General features: G+C 38.2%; 1 protein-coding gene across 3 annotated transcripts in view; it reads right to left on the bottom strand.

The window, feature by feature from the left end:
- Positions 1-18,860, bottom strand: part of tln2b (talin 2b) — a 410,959-nt gene that overhangs the window by 8,906 nt on the left and 383,193 nt on the right. For all 3 annotated transcript variants that reach the window (XM_062061302.1, XM_062061303.1, XM_062061304.1), the window contains exon 52: positions 12,033-12,157. In XM_062061302.1, coding sequence (XP_061917286.1) covers positions 12,033-12,157 — 125 coding nt within the window. The remainder of the gene's footprint in view (positions 1-12,032; positions 12,158-18,860) is intronic.

The raw sequence follows: 18,860 nt of genomic DNA, 5'->3' as shown, positions 1-18,860 counted from the left end.
AAAAAGAGAATACAATAATTAGCAAATCCTTTTCAACTTATATTCAATTGAATAGACTGCAAAGACAAGATATTTCACGTTCAAACTGAGAAACTTTGTCGTTTTTTGCAAATAATCATGAATTTAGAATTGAATGGCAGCAACACATTGCAAAAAAGTTGCCACAGGGGCATGTGTTACATGGCCTTTCCTTTTAACATCACTCAGTAACGGTTTGGGAACTGAGGAGACACATTTTTGAAGTGGAATTCTTTCCCATTCTTGCTTGATGTACAGCTTAAGTTGTTCAACAGTCTCCTTTTTGGTATTTTAGGCTTCATAATGCGCCACACATTTTCAATGGGAGACAGGTCTGGACTACAGGCAGGCCAGTCTAGTACCCGCACTCTTTTACTACGAAGCCACGCTGTTGTAACACATGGTTTGGCATTGTTTTGCTGAAATAAGCAGGGGCGTCCATGGTAACATTGCTTGGATGGCAACATATGTTGCTCCAAAAGCTGTATGTGCCTTTCAGCATTAATGGTGCCTTCACAGATGTGTAAGTTACCCATGTCTTGGGCACTAATACACCCCCATACCATCACACATGCTGCCTTTTACACTTTGCGCCTAGAACAATCCGGATGGTTCTTTTCCTCTTTGGTCCGGAGGACACGACGTCCACAGTTTCCCAAAACAATGTGAAATGTGGACTCGTCAGACCACAGAACACTTTTCCACTTTGCATCAGTCCATCTTAGATGAGCTCGGGCCCAGCGAAGCCAACGGCGTTTCTGGGTGTTGTTGATAAACGGTTTTGGCCTTGCATAGGAGAGTTTTAACTTGCACTTACAGATGTAGCGACTAGGGATGTCCGATAATGGCTTTTTGCCGATATCCGATATTCCGATATTGTCCAACTCTTTAATTACCGATACCGATATCAACCGATACCGATACTGATATATACAGTTGTGGAATTAAAACATTATTATGCCTAATTTGGACAACCAGGTATGGTGAAGATAAGGTCCTTTTTTTTTTTAATTAATAAAATAAAATAAGGTAAATAAATTAAAAACATTTTCTTGAATAAAAAAAGAAAGTAAAACAATATAAAATCAGTTACATAGAAACTAGTAATTAATGAAAATTAGTAAAATTAACTGTTAAAGGTTAGTACTATTAGTGGAGCAGCAGCACGCACAATCATGTGTGCTTACGGACTGTATCCCTTGCAGACTGTATTGATATATATTGATATATAATGTAGGAAGCAGAATATTAATAACAGAAGGAAACAACCCTTTTGTGTGAATGAGTGTAAATGGGGGAGGGAGGTTTTTTGGCTTGGTGCACTAATTGTAAGTGTTTCTTGTGTTTTTTATGTTGATTTAATAAAAAAAACAAAAAAAAAAAAAACAAAAACAAAAAAAAAACGATACCGATGATAAAAAAACCGATACCGATAATTTCCGATATTACATTTTAAAGCATTTATCGGCCGATAATATCGGCCGGCCGATATTATCGGACATCTCTAGTAGCGACCAACTGTAGTTACTGACAGTGGGTTTCTGAAGTGTTCCTGAGCCCATGTGGTGATATCCTTTACACACCGATGTGGCGTGTTGATGCAGTACAGCCTGAGGGATGGAAGGTCACGGGCTTAGCTGCTTACGTGCAGTGATTTCTCCAGATTCTCTGAACCCTTTTGATGATATTACGGAGCGTAGATGGTGAAATCCCTAAATTCCTTGCAATAGCTGGTTGATAAAGGTTGTTCTTAAACTGTTCAACAATTTGCTCAGGCATTTGTTGACAAAGTGGTGACTCTCGCCCCGTCCTTGTTTGTGAATGACTGAGCATTTCATGGAAGCTGCTTTTATACCCAATCATGGCACCCACCTGTTCCCAATTTGCCTGTGGGATGTTCCAAATAAGTGTTTGATGAGCATTCCTCAACTTTATCAGTCTTTTTTGCCACTTTTCCCAACTTCTTTGTCACGTGTTGCTGGCATCAAATTCTAAAGTTCATGATTATTTGCAAAAAAAAAAAAATGTTTATGAGTTTGAAGTTTAAAAATGTTGTCTTTGTAGCATATTCAACTGAATATGGCTTGAAAATAACTCATATGGAAACGGGGTTTGTACTTTTTTGTATTTGAGGTCCAATAAAGCTCTTTCAAATTTTTTGGGTTGCCGACCCCAGAATTAATCAATTAACAAAAAAATAAATACAATAAAAAAAATAGAATTTATGGAAAACATTAATTCAAATAATAGACCAACGTGATGAGGCACAAATATGCAAACATAATGTCTTTAATGACACCAAAAGCCATAAGCAAATATTTATTCAAAAACACAAAAGCACATCGGATTTTTGGAATGACCACAGAGAACCTGAACTACACACGAGACCAGTTCAGGGACAATCGGGAAAAGCCGGCGTGACCGTGCATAAAAACTACCCAGAAACACAAAAGGCACAGGTGGCAGGAGACATAGCGGGACACTGTAGGAATATGTTTGATATATAGTTGGACGGAATAACAACCTAATATATCAAACATATCACACAGAGCCCTGCAGAGAAGTCCTCCGGGTCTACAACAAGGCTCTCTGGGGGCGGACGGGAGACAAGGAGACAAGCATGCCGGGAGCGGGAGAGAACCACGCAACCATACCCTCTCCATCCCTACAAAGGGTGGGAGGATGAGGAGCGAGAGAGGAGAGGGAGTAAAGAGGATTAAAAAGCCTGGATGAAAGCGACACTGGGATGAAAGTGGGCCCTCGTTGTTTCCTCTTCAAATGACTCTGCAACTCTACACCAGGGGTCACCAACGCGGTGCCCGCGGGCACCAGGTAGCCCGTAAGGACCAGATGAGTAGCCCGCTGGCCTGTTCTAAAAATAGCTCAAATAGCAGCACTTACCAGTGAGCTGCCTCTATTTTTTAAATTGTATTTATTTACTAGCAAGCTGGTCTCGCTTTGCCCGACATTTTTGATTCTAAGAGAGACAAAACTCAAATAGAATTTGAAAATCCAAGAAAACATTTTAAAGACTTGGTCTTCACTTGTTTAAATTCAGATTTTTTTTTTACTTTGCTTCTCATAACTTTCAGAAAGACAATTTTAGAGACAAAATACAACCTTAAAAATGATTTTAGGATTTTTAAACACATATACCTTTTTACCTTTTACATTCTTTCCTCTTCTTTCCTGACAATTTAAATCAATGTTCAAGTAAATGTATTTTTTTTTTATTGTAAAGAATAATAAATACATTTTAATTTAATTCTTCATTTTAGCTTCTGTTTTTTCGACGAAGAATATTTGTGAAATATTTCTTCAAACTTATTATGATTAAAATTTAAAAAAAAAATATTCTGGCAAATCTAGAAAATCTGTAGAATCAAATTTAAATCTTATTTCAAAATCTTTTGAATTTATTTAAAAAATTTTGTTTTGGAAAATCTAGAAGAAATAATGATTTGTCTTTGTTAGAAATATAGCTTGGTCCAATTTGTTATATATTCTAACAAAGTGGAGATTGGATTTTAACCTATTTAAAACATGTCATCAAAATTCTAAAATTAATCTTAATCAGGAAAAATTACTAATGATGTTCCATAAATTCTTTTTTAATTTTTTTCAAAAAGATTCGAATTAGCTAGTTTTTCTCTTCTTTTTTTCGGTTGAATTTTGAATTTTAAAGAGTCGAAATTGAAGATAAACTATGTTTCAAAAATTTAATTGTCATTTTTTTTGTGTTTTCTCCTCTTTTAAACCGTTCAATTAAGTGTAAATATCATTAATTATTAATAATAACATAGAGTTAAAGGTAAATTGAGCAAATTGGCTATTTCTGGCAATTTATTTAAGTGTGTATCAAACTGGTAGCCCTTCGCATTAATCACTACCCAAGAAGTAGCTCTTGCTTTCAAAAAGGTTGGTGACCCCTGCTCTACGCTAACTACCTACAACTACAAATAACCCGCCGAATTTTAACGGGCCTGCTCTCTGTAGGTATGGTCGCCGCACTTTTAAAATGGCGCCGAGAGTCTGAATCTGTGAGTTTTGGGTGTAACTGTACAAAAAAAGCTGAAGAGCTAGCCTAAAACGTTAGCATGCTGACATGAAAATGCTAACATTTAGCATGTGTGCTAACGTTAGCATGCTAACAGTTAGCATGTTTCATATAACGAGTTACATGACGGTAAGGTGTATGGCTGCGGAAATAGAGAAAAAATGTTTAACAGATGAAAAAGTTAGCATGCTTAAGTTAGCTGGCTAGCGTGCCAAAGTTTGCATGCTGACAGTTAACAAGTGTCACGTACCAAGTTATGTGACTCTGGGGTAAACGGTTGCAAAACCAGCTCAAAAAGTCAGCATGCTCACATGAAAATGCTAAAATTTAGCATGTGTGCTAACGTTGGTATGCTAACATTTAGCATGTTTCATATAACAAGTTACATGACGGTAAGGTGTATGGCTGCGGAAATAGAGAAAACAATTGTAACATTGGATGCAAAAGTTAGCATGCTTAAGTTAGCTTGCTAAAGTTAGCATGCTGACAGTTAACAAGTGTCACGTACCAAGTTATGTGACTCTGGGGTAAACAGTTGCAAAACCAGCTAAAAAGATTAGCATGGTGACATGAAAATGCTAACATTTAGCATGTGTGCTAACATTAGCATGCTAACAGTTAGCATTTCATATAACGAGTTACATGACGGTAAGGTGTATGGCTGCGGAAATAGAGAAAAAATGTTTAACAGATGAAAAAGTTAGCATGCTTAAGTTAGCTGGCTAGCGTGCCAAAGTTAGCATGCTGACAGTTAACAAGTGTCACGTACCAAGTTATGTGACTCTGGGGTAAACGGTTGCAAAACCAGCTCAAAACGTTAGCATGCTCACATGAAAATGCTAACATTTAGCAAGTGTGCTAACATTAATATGCTAACATTTAGCATGTTTCATGTACAAGTTACATGACGGTAAGGTGTATGGCTGCGGAAATAGAGAAAACAATTGTAACATTGGATGTAAAAGTTAGCATGCTGACAGTTAACAAGTGTCACGTACCAAGTTATGTGACTCTGGGCTAAACGGTTGCAAAACCAGCCCAAAAAGTTAGCATGCTCACATAAAAATGCTAACATTTAGCATGTGTGCTAACGTTAGTATGCTAACAGTTAGCATGTTTGATATAACAAGTTACATGACGGTAAGGTGTATGGCTGCGGAAATAGAGAAAAAAAATGGTAACATTAGATGAAAAAGTTAGCATGCTTAAGTTAGCTTGCTAAAGTTAGCATGCTGACAGTTAACAAGTGTCACGTACCAAGTTATGTGACTCTGGGGTAAACGGTTGCAAAACCAGCTCAAAACGTTAGCATGCTCACATGAAAATGCTAACATTTAGCAAGTGTGCTAACATTAATATGCTAACATTTAGCATGTTTCATGTACAAGTTACATGACGGTAAGGTGTATGGCTGCGGAAATAGAGAAAACAATTGTAACATTGGATGTAAAAGTTAGCATGCTTAAGTTAGCTGGCTAGCATGCCAAAGTTTGCATGCTGACAGTTAACAAGTGTCACGTACCAAGTTATGTGACTCTGGGGTAAACGGTTGCAAAACCAGCCCAAATAGTTAGCATGCTCACATAAAAATGCTAACATTTAGCATGTGTGCTAACGTTAGTATGCTAACAGTTAGCATGTTTGATATAACAAGTTACATGACGGTAAGGTGTATAGCTGCGGAAATAGAGAAAAAAAATGGTAACATTAGATGAAAAAGTTAGCATGCTTAAGTTAACTTGCTAACGTGCTAAAGTTTGCATGCATTTTTTCAAGAACACTAATACCAAAAGTCCCATAGAGTTCTAAAAAAGTTATGACAGACCACGTAAAAAAAACAGGCATGGGATTTGACAGTTTTTTACTAAATGGGACACCCAAAATGTACATGAAAATAAAGAAAGTGGGATTTACAATATTAACTATGAACAATAAAACACTGAATATTAACAACATATGAACATCGCATGGTACATACATGGTATGTATAATATTTGAATACTTCTAAAGATTACTCGCATTTTTGTTTAGTACGTACAATATTAGTAATTATTATTAGCGCCAATTTTCAGGGTACGCGTAATATTTTCATACTTTTTAAGGTTACTAGCACTGTTGTTTGAAGGCCTACTGAAAGCCACTACTAGCGACCACGCAGTCTGATAGTTTATATATCAATGATGAAATCTTAACATTGCAACACATGCCAATACGGCCGGGTTAACTTATAAAGTGACATTTTAAATTTCCCGCTAAACTTCCGGTTGAAAACGTCTATGTATGATGACGTATGCGCGTGACGTCAATCGTTGAAACGGAAGTATGCGGACACCATTGTATCCAATACAAAAAGCTCGGTTTTCATCGCAAAATTCCACAGTATTCTGGACATCTGTGTTGGTGAATCTTTTGCAATTTGTTTAATGAACAATGGAGACTGCAAAGAAGAAATTTGTAGGCGGGATCGGTGTATTAGCGGCTGGCTGCAGCAACACAACCAGGAGGACTTTGACTTGGATAGCAGACGTGCTATCCGACGCTAGCCGCCGACTGCATCGATGATCGGGTGAAGTCTTTCGTCGCTCCGTCGATCGCTGGAACGCAGGTGAGCACGGGTGTTGATGAGCAGATGAGGGCTGGCTGGCGTAGGTGGATAGCTAATGTTTTTAACATAGCTCTGTGAGGTCCCGTTGCTAAGTTAGCTTCAATGGCGTTCGTTAGCAACAGCATTGTTAAGCTTCGCCAGGCTGGAAAGCATTAACCGTGTAGTTACACGTACATGGTTTAATAGTATTGTTGATTTTCTGTCTATCCTTCCAGTCAGGGGTTTATTTCTTTTGTTTCTATCTGCAGTTAAGCCCGATGCTATCACCTTAGCTCCGTAGCTAAAGTGCTTCGCCGATGTATTGTCGTGGAGATAAAAGTCACTGTGAATGTCCATTTCGCGTTCTCGACTCTCATTTTCAAGAGGATATAGTATCCGAGGTGGTTTAAAATACAAATCCGTGATCCACAATAAAAAAAGGAGAGTGTGGAATCCAATGAGCCAGCTTGTACCTAAGTTACGGTCAGAGCGAAAAAAGATGCGTCCTGCACTGCACTCTAGTCCTTCACTCTCACGTTTCCTCATCCACGAATCTTTCATCCTGGCTCAAATTGATGGGGTAATCGTCGCTTTCTCGGTCCGAATCGCTCTCGCTGCTGGTGTAAACAATGGGGAAATGTGAGCAGCCTTTCAACCTGCGACGTCACGCTACTTCCGGTACAGGCAAGGCTTTTTTTTATCAGAGACCAAAAGTTGCGAACTTTATCGTCGATGTTCTCTACTAAATCCTTTCAGCAAAAATATGGCAATATCGCGAAATGATCAAGTATGACACATAGAATGGATCTGCTATCCCCGTTTAAATAAAAAAAATTCATTTCAGTAGGCCTTTAACATACCAGGCACGTTCTCAGTTGGTTATTTATGCCTCATATAACGTACACTTATTCAGCCTGTTGTTCACTATTCTTTAGACATTTTAAATTGCCTTTCAAATGTCTATTCTTGGTGTTGGCTTTTATCAAATACATTTCCCCCAAAAATGCGATTTATACTCCAGTGCGACTTGTATATGTTTTTTTCTTTCTTTATTGTGCATTTTCGGCCGGTGCGACTTATACTCCGGAGCGATTTATACTCTGAAAAATACGCTAATTCCCATGGAAAGTTTCCAACTTTGAATATTCCCGGAATTTTGCAACCCTCGTCACATACCAGCTTAAAGGCCTACTGAAATGATTTTTTTAAAATTTAAACGGGGATAGCAGATCCATTCTATGTGTCATACTTGATCATTTCGCGATATTGCCATATTTTTGCTGAAAGGATTTAGTAGAGAAAATCGACGATAAAGTTCGCAACTTTTGCTCGCTGATAAAAAAAAGCCTTGCCTGTACCGGAAGTAGCGTGACGTCACAGGAGCTAGTATTCCTCACAATTCCCCGTTGTTTACAATGGAGCGAGAGAGATTCGGACCGAGAAAGTGATGATTACCCCATTAATTTGAGCGAGGATGAAAGATTCGTAGATGTGGAACGTTACAGTGAAGGACTTGAGAGGCAGTGCAGGACGTATCTTTTTTCGCTCTGACCGTAACTTAGGTACAAGCTGGCTCATTGGATTCCACACTCTCCTTTTTATATTGTGGATCACGGATTTGTATTTTAAACCACCTCGGATACTATATCCTCTTGAAAATGAGAGTCGAGAACGCGAAATGGACATTCAGTGCCTTTTATCTCCACGACAATACATCGGCGAAATGCTTTAGCTACGAGCTAATGTGCTTTGACTGCATATACAAACAAAAAAAATAAACCCCTGACTGGAAGGACAGATAGAAAATCAACAATACTATTAAACCGTGGACATGTAAATACACGGTTAATGCTTTCCAGGCTGGCGAAGGTTAACAATGCTGTGCTAACGACGCCATTGAAGCTAACTTAGCAACCGGACCGCACAGAGCTATGCTAAAAACATTAGCTCTCCACCTACGCCAGCCAGCCCTCATTTGCTCATCAACACCCGTGCTCACCTGCGTTCCAGCGATCGGCAGAAGGACGAAGGACTTCACCCGATGCGTTTGGCGGCCCGGAGACGTAGGAAGTCAAGGTGAGGTCGGCGGCTAGCGCGGCAACAAAGTCCTCCTGGTTGTGTTGCTGTAGTCCGCTGCTAATACACCGATCCCACCTACAACTGTCTTTTTTGCAGTCTTCATTGTTCATTAAATTGCAAAAGATGTCCAGAATACTGTGGAATTATGAAATGAAAACAGAGCTTTTTGTATAGGATTCTACGGGGTACCATAACTTCCGTTATACTGACTTCGTCGCGCGCATACGTCATCATACCGCAACGTTTCAGCCGGATATTTCCCGGGAAATTTTAAATGTCACTTTATAAGTTAACCCGGCCGTATTGGCATGTGTTGCAATGTTAAGATTTCATCATTGATATATAAACTATCAGACTGCGTGGTCGCTAGTAGTGGCTTTCAGTAGGCCTTTAAACGAACTAAATGTTTTTGTCTCTCCGCAATAGCAACACATGGTTTGGCGGGGCAGACAATTAAAAAAATATCTATTATCTGTTTTCTAAAGCTAGCTCGTTAGGAATATAAATTGAAGGAATTAAATCTCGCTAGTGAGGAATATAAATTGAAGTAATGTCACATGAGGAAACATTGGGAAAGATCCAGGTTGACTCTGCGTGCATGCTGTTAGACCACTAGAGGGAGACACTGACATAAAAGCATTTTACTCACTAATCTCCTTTAGTCAAAAAAACAAAGGCCTGATAAATGGAATTAGAGTATGAGACAGAGCATTAGGGTTTCTATTAAAAGTGGGCTGACCTAAATACGCGACACAGACAAGAGGTTGGTCTGATAGTTACAGAGTGGACAGGAAGTGGGAAAGGGAAGAGATACAGGTGCGCTCCAAGGATCCAAAAAACAAATCCCACATGTATGTTGTCATTAGAACACTGCAGCACTGACACTCAGCTTAGTTGGGAAACGAGCAACACTGTAAATAAAACAAATGTTTAATAAGACAAAGGCCCTCCCGTCCAAGTCCATCGGACCCATTCGACCTCAGTCCAACTTACGCTGGAGGAGTGTAACATGCGTCTCCTGGCAACGGAGCTCAAAATAAGAACGTTGGAGAAAGTTTACACGGAGCAGCTGTGCGAGGCGGAACAAAGGAACGTTCATCTAAGAAAAGATAGTGTCACCTTTTTCCCGCCACGGGCCAACGTGGCTCCCTGCGGATTTTTTAAAATTTTTTTTAACCAAAAATACAGTACAGGCCAAAGGTTAGGACACACCTTCTCATTAATCTTTATTGTCATGACTATTTACATTGTAGATTGTCACATCAAAACTATGAATGAACACATGTGGAGTTATGTACTTAACAAAAAAAGGTGAAATAACTGAAAACAGGTTTTATATACTCAGCCTTCCCGGTAAGGTCTATTCAGGTGTACTGGAGAGGAGGCTACGCCGGATAGTCGAACCTCGGATTCAGGAGTAACAGTGTGGTTTTCGTCCTGGTCATGGAACTGTGGACCAGCTCTATACTCTCGGCAGGGTCCTTGAGGGTGCATGGGAGTTTGCCCAACCAGTCTACATGTGTTCTGTGGACTTGGAGAAGGCATTCGACCGTGTCCCTCGGGAAGTCCTGTGGGGAGTGCTCAGAGAGTATGGGGTATCGGACTGTCTGATTGTGGCGGTCCGCTCCCTGTATGATCAGTGTCAGATCTTGGTCCGCATTGCCGGCGGTAAGTCGAACACGTTTCCAGTGAGGGCTGGACTCCGCCAAGGCTGCCCTTTGTCACCCATTCTGTTCTGAACTTTTATGGACAGAATTTCTAGGGGCAGTCAGGGCGTTGAGGGGATCCGGTTTGGTAGCTGCAGGATTAGGTCTCTGCTTTTTGCAGATGATGTGGTCCTGATGGCTTCATCTGGCCAGGATCTTCAGCTCTCACTGGATCGGTTCGCAGCCGAGTGTGAAGCGACTGGGATGACAATCAGCACCTCCAAGTCCGAGTCCATGGTTCTCGCCTGTAAAAGGGTGGAGTGACATCTACGGGTTGTGGAGGAGATCTTGCCCCAAGTGGAGGAGTTCAAGTACCTCGGAGTCTTGCTCACGAGTGGGGGCAGAGTGGATCGTGAGATCGACAGTCGGATCGGTGCGGCGTCTTCAGTAATGCGGACGCTGTATCGATCCGTTGTGGTGAAGAAAGAGCTGAGCCGGAAGGCAAGGCTCTCAATTTACCGGTTGATCTACGTTCCCATCCTCACCTATGGTCATGAGCTTTGGGTTATGACCGAAAGGACAAGATCACGGGTACAAGCGGTCGAAATGAGTTTCCTCCGCCGGGTGACGGGTCTCTCCCTTAGAGATAGGGTGAGAAGCTCTGTCATCCGGTAAAGCCGCTGCTCCTCCACATGGAGAGGAGCCAGATGAGGTGGTTCGGGCATCTGGTCAGGATGCCACCCGAACGCCTCCCTAGGGAGGTGTTTAGGGCACGTCCGACCGGTAAGAGGCCATTGGGAAGACCCAGGACACGTTGGGAAGACTATGTCTCCCGGCTGGCCTGCGAACGCCTCGGGATCCCCGGGAGGAGCTGGAAGTGGCTGGGGAGAGGGAAGTCTGGGCTTCACTGCTTAGGCTGCTGCCCCCGCAACCCGACCTCGGATAAGCGGAAGAAGATGGATGGATGGATGTATTGTATTCTATCTATCCATCAATTTTCTAGCGCTTGTCCCTTTCGGGGTCGCGGGGGGTGCTGGAGCCTATCTCAGCTGCATTCGGGCGGAAGGCGGGGTACACCCTGGACAACGCCACCTCATCACAGGGCCAACCCCCGAGACCTTCGTATTGTGAGGCACATGCACTAACCCCTGTTCCACTGTGCTGCCCGTTTTCACATTCCTATTTCTTCAAAATAACCACCCTTTGCTCGGATTACTGTTTTGCACACTCTTGGCATTCTCTCCATGAGCTTAAAGAGGTAGTCACCGGAAATGGTTCTCACTTCACAGGTGTGCTTGATGCTATAGCCGCCACACCTTGGAAATACGTTTTTTGTTTTTTTTAATGTCAAAACAAATAAAGTACTATGATGTATTGTAGCCTCCAGAAGAAGTCACACAAAGTCAGATGCTATTTTTAACTTATATTGCCAATCTTATGCTAACAACCGTGGCTTATGCTAACAAGGGTGGCTATTTTGAAGAAACTAGAATATAAAACATGTTTTCAGTTATTTCACCTTTTTTTGTTAAGTACATAACTCCACATTCATAGTTTTGAAGTGACAGTCTACAATGTAAATAGTCATGAAAATAAAGATTGAATGAGTGTCTTAACTCCTGGCCTGTACTGTATGTCGAGGGCGTACCTTGGGCTTGGCTCTGGGCTTCAGCTGCTCCAGTTTCTTGGCCGCCGCTTCAATGGAGGCGGCGGCTCCGAGGAGCTCGCTCTCTGCCACGACGGTGGGGTCCTCGGGGTCCACGCACTCGGATCCTGAAATGAAAGGTGTTCCGTCTTGTAGCGACAACCTTTGATTCCACACTGCTCAGACCTCCACTTGTGAGTCGGGGACGCTTTCCGCAGTGCCTCAAAGTTAAATAAGAGAAACTAAAGGCAGCGATTGGCTTTTGATGGGACTTTTTAAAGGGCCTATAAAAGCTAGCAGTTTGGGAACAGCTTGCTAAGGCAGATGGAACGGTGTTTTCCTAGATTATGTTCAGCTCAGGGGAAATCTGCCCTACCCCCCAGCCTTCATTCCAGCCGTCCACGCTCCTCTACCCCCCTTCTGACGGTGCGAAAGTTGATCTAGGGCAGTGTTTTTCAACCACTGTTGAGATACAGTCTGGTGTGCCGTGGGAGATTATCTAATTTCACCTATTTGGGGTAAAAAATATTTGTTGCAAACCAGTAATTATAGTCTGCAAATGATGTGTTGTTGTTGAGTGTCGGTGCTGTCTAGAGCTGGGCAGAGTAACCGTGTAATACTCTTCCATATCAGTAGGTGGCAGCAGGTAGCTAATTGCTTTGTAGATGTCGGAAACAGCGGGAGGTAAAAAGGTGTCTAATGCTTAAACCAAAAATAAACAAAAGGTGAGTGCCCCTAATGCCTGGTTCACACCAACGGCGCTTGCCGCGCTTTAAAGCGGCGAGCAAAGCGCCGTCATTTTTGTCAATTTTTCCACGAATATCCCGATCTCCGAATTAATGCTATGCTTTGATACACTCTGATACGCTCTGATACGAATTAGTTGCCGCTTTGTTACCGTTCCTCACGATTTGATGCCGCTTTGATACGCTTTAAATCACGCTTTAAATCACGCTTTGATACGTTTTATTACGCTTTATTGAACTTTATTACACTTTGATGCGATCCTGACGCTTTAAATCAGGCTCTGACACGATTATCAAGCTCTGTTGTGCATTGTTACAACAAAAATAAGAAAAAAGTGTGAAAAACTCAGTATACTAAGTTTCCCCCACATTTTTTTTAGATTTATCTATTTATTTGATTTCTCTTTTTGTTTTATTACATACAGGATAAAACAAATAATGTAATAAAAAAAGAGAAATATGATAAACAAATAAGTAAAAAAAAAAAAGTGAAAAACTCAGTATACTAAGTTTTCCCCACATTTTTTTTTAGATTTATCTATTTATTTGATTTCTCTTTTTGTTTTATTATATACAGGATAAAACACATAATGTAATAAAAAAGAGAAATATGATAAACAAATAAGTAAAAAAAAATGTGAAAAACTCAGTGTACTGTTTTCCACACATTTTTTATATTCATTTATTTTTTCAATTTCTCTTTTTTTTCCGTTATATTATGTTTTATATCTTCATTTCTTTTATTTCTTTGTCATCTTAATAAATATCTATCTTTCATTTCTTATGCTAGTTGACAATAATAAAAGGCATTTCTTTTATTTTTTATATTCATTTATTTTTTCAATTTCTCTTTTTTTCCCGTTATATTATGTTTTATATCTTCATTTCTTTTATTTCTTTGTCATCTTAATAAATATCTATCTTTCATTTCGTATGCTAGTTGACAATAATAAAAGGCATTTCTTTTATTTTTTATATTCATTTATTTTTTCAATTTCTCTTTTTTTCCCGTTATATTATGTTTTATATCTTCATTTCTTTTATTTCTTTGTCATCTTAATAAATATCTATCTTTCATTTCGTATGCTAGTTGACAATAATAAAAGGCATTTCTTTTATTTTTTATATTCATTTATTTTTTCAATTTCTCTTTTTTTTCCGTTATATTATGTTTTATATCTTCATTTCTTTTATTTCTTTGTCATCTTAATAAATATCTATCTTTCATTTCTTATGCTAGTTGACAATAATAAAAGGCATTTCTTTTATTTTTTATATTCATTTATTTTTTCAATTTCTCTTTTTTTCCCGTTATATTATGTTTTATATCTTCATTTCTTTTATTTCTTTGTCATCTTAATAAATATCTATCTTTCATTTCTTATGCTAGTTGACAATAATAAAAGGCATTTCTTTTATTTTTTATATTCATTTATTTTTTCAATTTCTCTTTTTTTCCCGTTATATTATGTTTTATATCTTCATTTCTTTTATTTCTTTGTCATCTTAATAAATATCTATCTTTCATTTCGTATGCTAGTTGACAATAATAAAAGGCATTTCTTTTATTTTTTATATTCATTTATTTTTTCAATTTCTCTTTTTTTCCCGTTATATTATGTTTTATATCTTCATTTCTTTTATTTCTTTGTCATCTTAATAAATATCTATCTTTCATTTCTTATGCTAGTTGACAATAATAAAAGGCATTTCTTTTATTTTTTATATTCATTTATTTTTTCAATTTCTCTTTTTTTTCCGTTATATTATGTTTTATATCTTCATTTCTTTTATTTCTTTGTCATCTTAATAAATATCTATCTTTCATTTCGTATGCTAGTTGACAATAATAAAAGGCATTTCTTTTATTTTTTATATTCATTTATTTTTTCAATTTCTCTTTTTTTCCCGTTATATTATGTTTTATATCTTAATTTCTTTTATTTCTTTGTCATCTTAATAAATATCTATCTTTCATTTCGTATGCTAGTTGACAATAATAAAAGGCATTTCTTTTATTTTTTATATTCATTTATTTTTTCAATTTCTCTTTTTTTCCCCGTTATATTATGTTTTATATCTTCATTTCTTTTATTTCTTTGTCATCTTAATAAATATCTATCTTTCATTTCGTATGCTAGTTGACAATAATAAAAGGCATTTCTTTTATTTTTTATATTCATTTATTTTTTCAATTTCTCTTTTTTCCCCGTTATATTATGTTTTATATCTTCATTTCTTTTATTTCTTTGTCATCTTAATAAATATCTATCTTTCATTTCGTATGCTAGTTGACAATAATAAAAGGCATTTCTTTTATTTTTTATATTCATTTATTTTTTCAATTCTCTTTTTTTTCCGTTATATTATGTGTTATATCTTCATTTCTTTTATTTCTTAGTCATCTTAATAAATATCTATCTTTCATTTCTTATGCTAGTTGACAATAATAAAAGGCATTTCCTTTACACGTAACATATTCTCTTTATTATTAACATTTTCATGCAGAAAAATGATAGACAGTAATGTCAAAGTGCAACATCAAACAGCAGGAGTACAGAAACAATGATCATCGTATAAAAAAGGCAATGATGCAAAAGAGAATGGATTTGTAATCCTGTGTTGGTTTTACATCAAGTTTCAATGTCACTCGTCAATATCACAGTCACTTCCTATTGCGCTTTGAACCAAGATCTGTTAAGCTTTCCTACGCTTTGAGTCAAGCTTTGCTGAGCTTTGTCAGGCTTTGTCACGCTTTGATACGCTCTCGGCGCTTTATTCCATTCTTGACAGAGCGCAGAATTTTTTTAAACCGTTTAAAATTTTTTGGCGAACTTGCTGCATGTCCCGCTTCACTACAAGCTTTCCCACCATCCATTAGGACCCTCACGCTTTAATCAGGCTTTGTTGCGCTTTAACGCCGCTTTGCATGCCGCTTTAAAGCGCCGTTGGTGTGAACCTAGCATAAGAAAAGGCATTGAAGCTTAGGGAAGGCTATGCAGAACGAAACTAAAACTGAACTGGCTACAAAGTAAACAAAAACAGAATGCTGGACGACAGCAAAGACTTACTGTGGAGCAAAGACAATGTACATCCGAACATGACATGACAATCAACAATGTCCCCACATAGAAGGATAAAAACAACTGAAATAGCGTTGATTGCTAAAAAAAAGTAGATGTGTGAAATATTGCTCAAAGGAAGACATGAAACTGCTACAGGAAAATACCCAAAAAAGAGAAAAAGCCACCAAAATTGGAGCGCAAGACAAGAACTAAAACACTACACACAGGAAAACAGCAAAAAAGTCCAAATAAGTCAGGGTGTGATGTGACAGGTGGTGACAGTACACCTACTTTGAGACAAGAGCTATAGTGATGCATGCTGGGTTATGCTTTAAAGTCATATCCAACAATGTCAACAACGACTTTTTACTGTCAACTGAGTTTCGTTTTTTACTGATTTCTGCTGGTGGTGTGCCTCCGCATTTTTTCAACGCAAAAGGCTCAAAAAAGGTAGAAAAACACCGGTCTAGGGAACAGAAGACAGCATAGCCCACTTACCTCCGTCTGAGGCAGCAAGGGAAGGCGGAGGGAAGAGGGAAAGAGAGAGACCACGTTAGAGAGACCAAGTAGATAGTCCCAGAATCTAATTCTCATCCAAACACAATCTATGGCCGCTGTCAGACTTAGTGCAGCTTCAGCTGGCATCACTCCAACATGTTTGTGTCACAGTGCAGCTTCATCGGGAGCACTTCGAAACGGGGAGTCCTGTTTGGTCCGATTTCAGTATTCTACGGCAGGGGTGGCCATTACGTGGACGGCGAGCTAGCGGTGGATGGCGGAGGGTGTGTCAGTCCGTCCCCAGCCAGGCATTAAAAAAATAGACCTAAAAATGATCGATCATCAATAGGGATGTCCGATATTATCGGCCGATAAATGCGTTAAAATGTAATATCGGAAATTATCGGTATCGTTTTTTTTATTATCTGTATCGTTTAAAAAATTTTTTTTTTTTATTAAATCAACATAAAAAACACAAGATACACTAACCCAAAAAAACTCCCTCCCCCCATTTCTTTCTGTTATCAATATTCTGGTTCCTACATTATATATCAATACAGTCTGCAAGGGATACAGTCCGTAAGCACACATGATTGTGCGTGCTGCTGCTCCACTAATAGTACTAACCTTTAACACTTAATTTTACTCATTTTCATTAATTACTAGTTTCTATGTAACTGGTTTTATATTGTTTTACTTTCTTTTTTATTCAAGAAAATGTTTTTAATTTAGTTATCTTATTTTATTATTTTAAAAAAAAAGTACCTTATCTTCACCATACCTGGTTGTCCAAATTAGGCATAATAATGTGTTAATTCCACGACTGCATGTATCGGTTGATATCGGTATCGGTAATTAAAGAGTTGGACAATATCGGAATATCGGATATCGGCAAAAAGCCATTATCGGACATCCCTAATCATCAATCTTCACCAAGACGTCACTTTGGTCACTTGATTGACATTCACGGCACCCGAGGGTCTTGTGAGATGACGCCAGATCATTATTAAGAAAAAACGACCGACAGGAAGGCCAGAAACACTTTTTATTTCAACAGACTCTCGCGCCGTACCCGCCGTCAAAACTCTAAAGACCGACTGCACAGTTCCTGTCTTCACAATAAAAGCGCCGCTTCATCCTGCCTGCGCTAACAAAATAAGAGTTTTGATTGATTGATTGAAACTAGGGATGTCCGATAATGGCTTTTTGCCGATATCCGATATTCCGATATTGTCCAACTCTTTAATTACCGATACCGATATCAACCGATATATGCAGTCGTGGAATTAACACATTATTATGCCTAATTTGGACAACCAGGTATGGTGAAGATAAGGTACTTTTTAAAAAAAATAATGAAATAAGATAACTAAATTAAAAACATTTTCTTGAATAAAAAAAGAAAGTAAAACAATATAAAAACAGTTACATAGAAACTAGTAATGAATGAAAATGAGTAAAATTAAGTGTTAAAGGTTAGTACTATTTGTGGAGCAGCAGCACGCACAATCATGTGTGCTTACGGACTGTATCCCTTGCAGACTGTGTTGATATATATTGATATATAATGTAGGAACCAGAATATTGATAACAGAAAGAAATGGGGGGAGGGAGGTTTTTTGGGTTGGTGCACTAATTGTAAGTCTATCTTGTGTTTTTTATGTTGATTTAATAAAAAACAAAAAAAATAAAATAAAAAACCGATACAGATAATAAAAAAAACGATACCGATCATTTCCGATATTACATTTTAACGCATTTATCGGCCGATAATATCGGCCTGCATCCCTAATTGAAACATTTTTTTTTAGTAGATTGCACGGTACAGTACATATTTCGTACAATTGACCACTAAATGGTAACACCCGAATAAGTTTTTCAACTTGTCCACGTTATTCAATTCACGGTAGAGTCTCAGTCTCAGAAAGCTAGCAAGCTACGGAGTTTGCCGCCAATGTATTTCTTGTAAAGTGTACAAAAAGGAGTATGGAAGCTGGACAAAGAAAAAGCAAGCACTTTCATGTGGTATTGGACAGAAAGGAGGACTTTTTTTTTCTCCTCCATTGGAAAATGTGGAGGTTATCATCACTACTGTCTGATTCCAGTCAATGCAAGTCATCACAATCATACCAACTTATATTCTTGTCTTCATGAAAGAAAGGAATGTTAAACATGCTTGTGTTATCATTAAACACCTTTAACTTCTTAACCTCTCTTTCATAAATAAATGAATATAAATGATACATATGAATGATCCCTTCCACTTGGTACATGGAAAAGTAGCTCGCCTGCACAAAAAGTGTGGCCTATTGTGATTAATCATGAATAATCCAAATTCAAAAGCATGATTAATCTAATTTAAACAAAAAGAAATATCATTTAACAGCACTAATATATAAAAAAGGTTTCTTAATATTTTTTAAACAAAATATTTTTGGACTGTTTTGTATGGAAATGTTTGTAGTAAAAGTGAATAGTTTTTATTGTATAAATGATGAGGGGAAATTCTTAGTAGTGATGTC

Source organism: Entelurus aequoreus, linkage group LG10, assembly GCF_033978785.1.
Source record: "Entelurus aequoreus isolate RoL-2023_Sb linkage group LG10, RoL_Eaeq_v1.1, whole genome shotgun sequence".
Classification (NCBI taxonomy): Eukaryota; Metazoa; Chordata; class Actinopteri; order Syngnathiformes; family Syngnathidae; genus Entelurus; species Entelurus aequoreus.
This window is presented reverse-complemented; position numbering and strand designations above follow the sequence as displayed.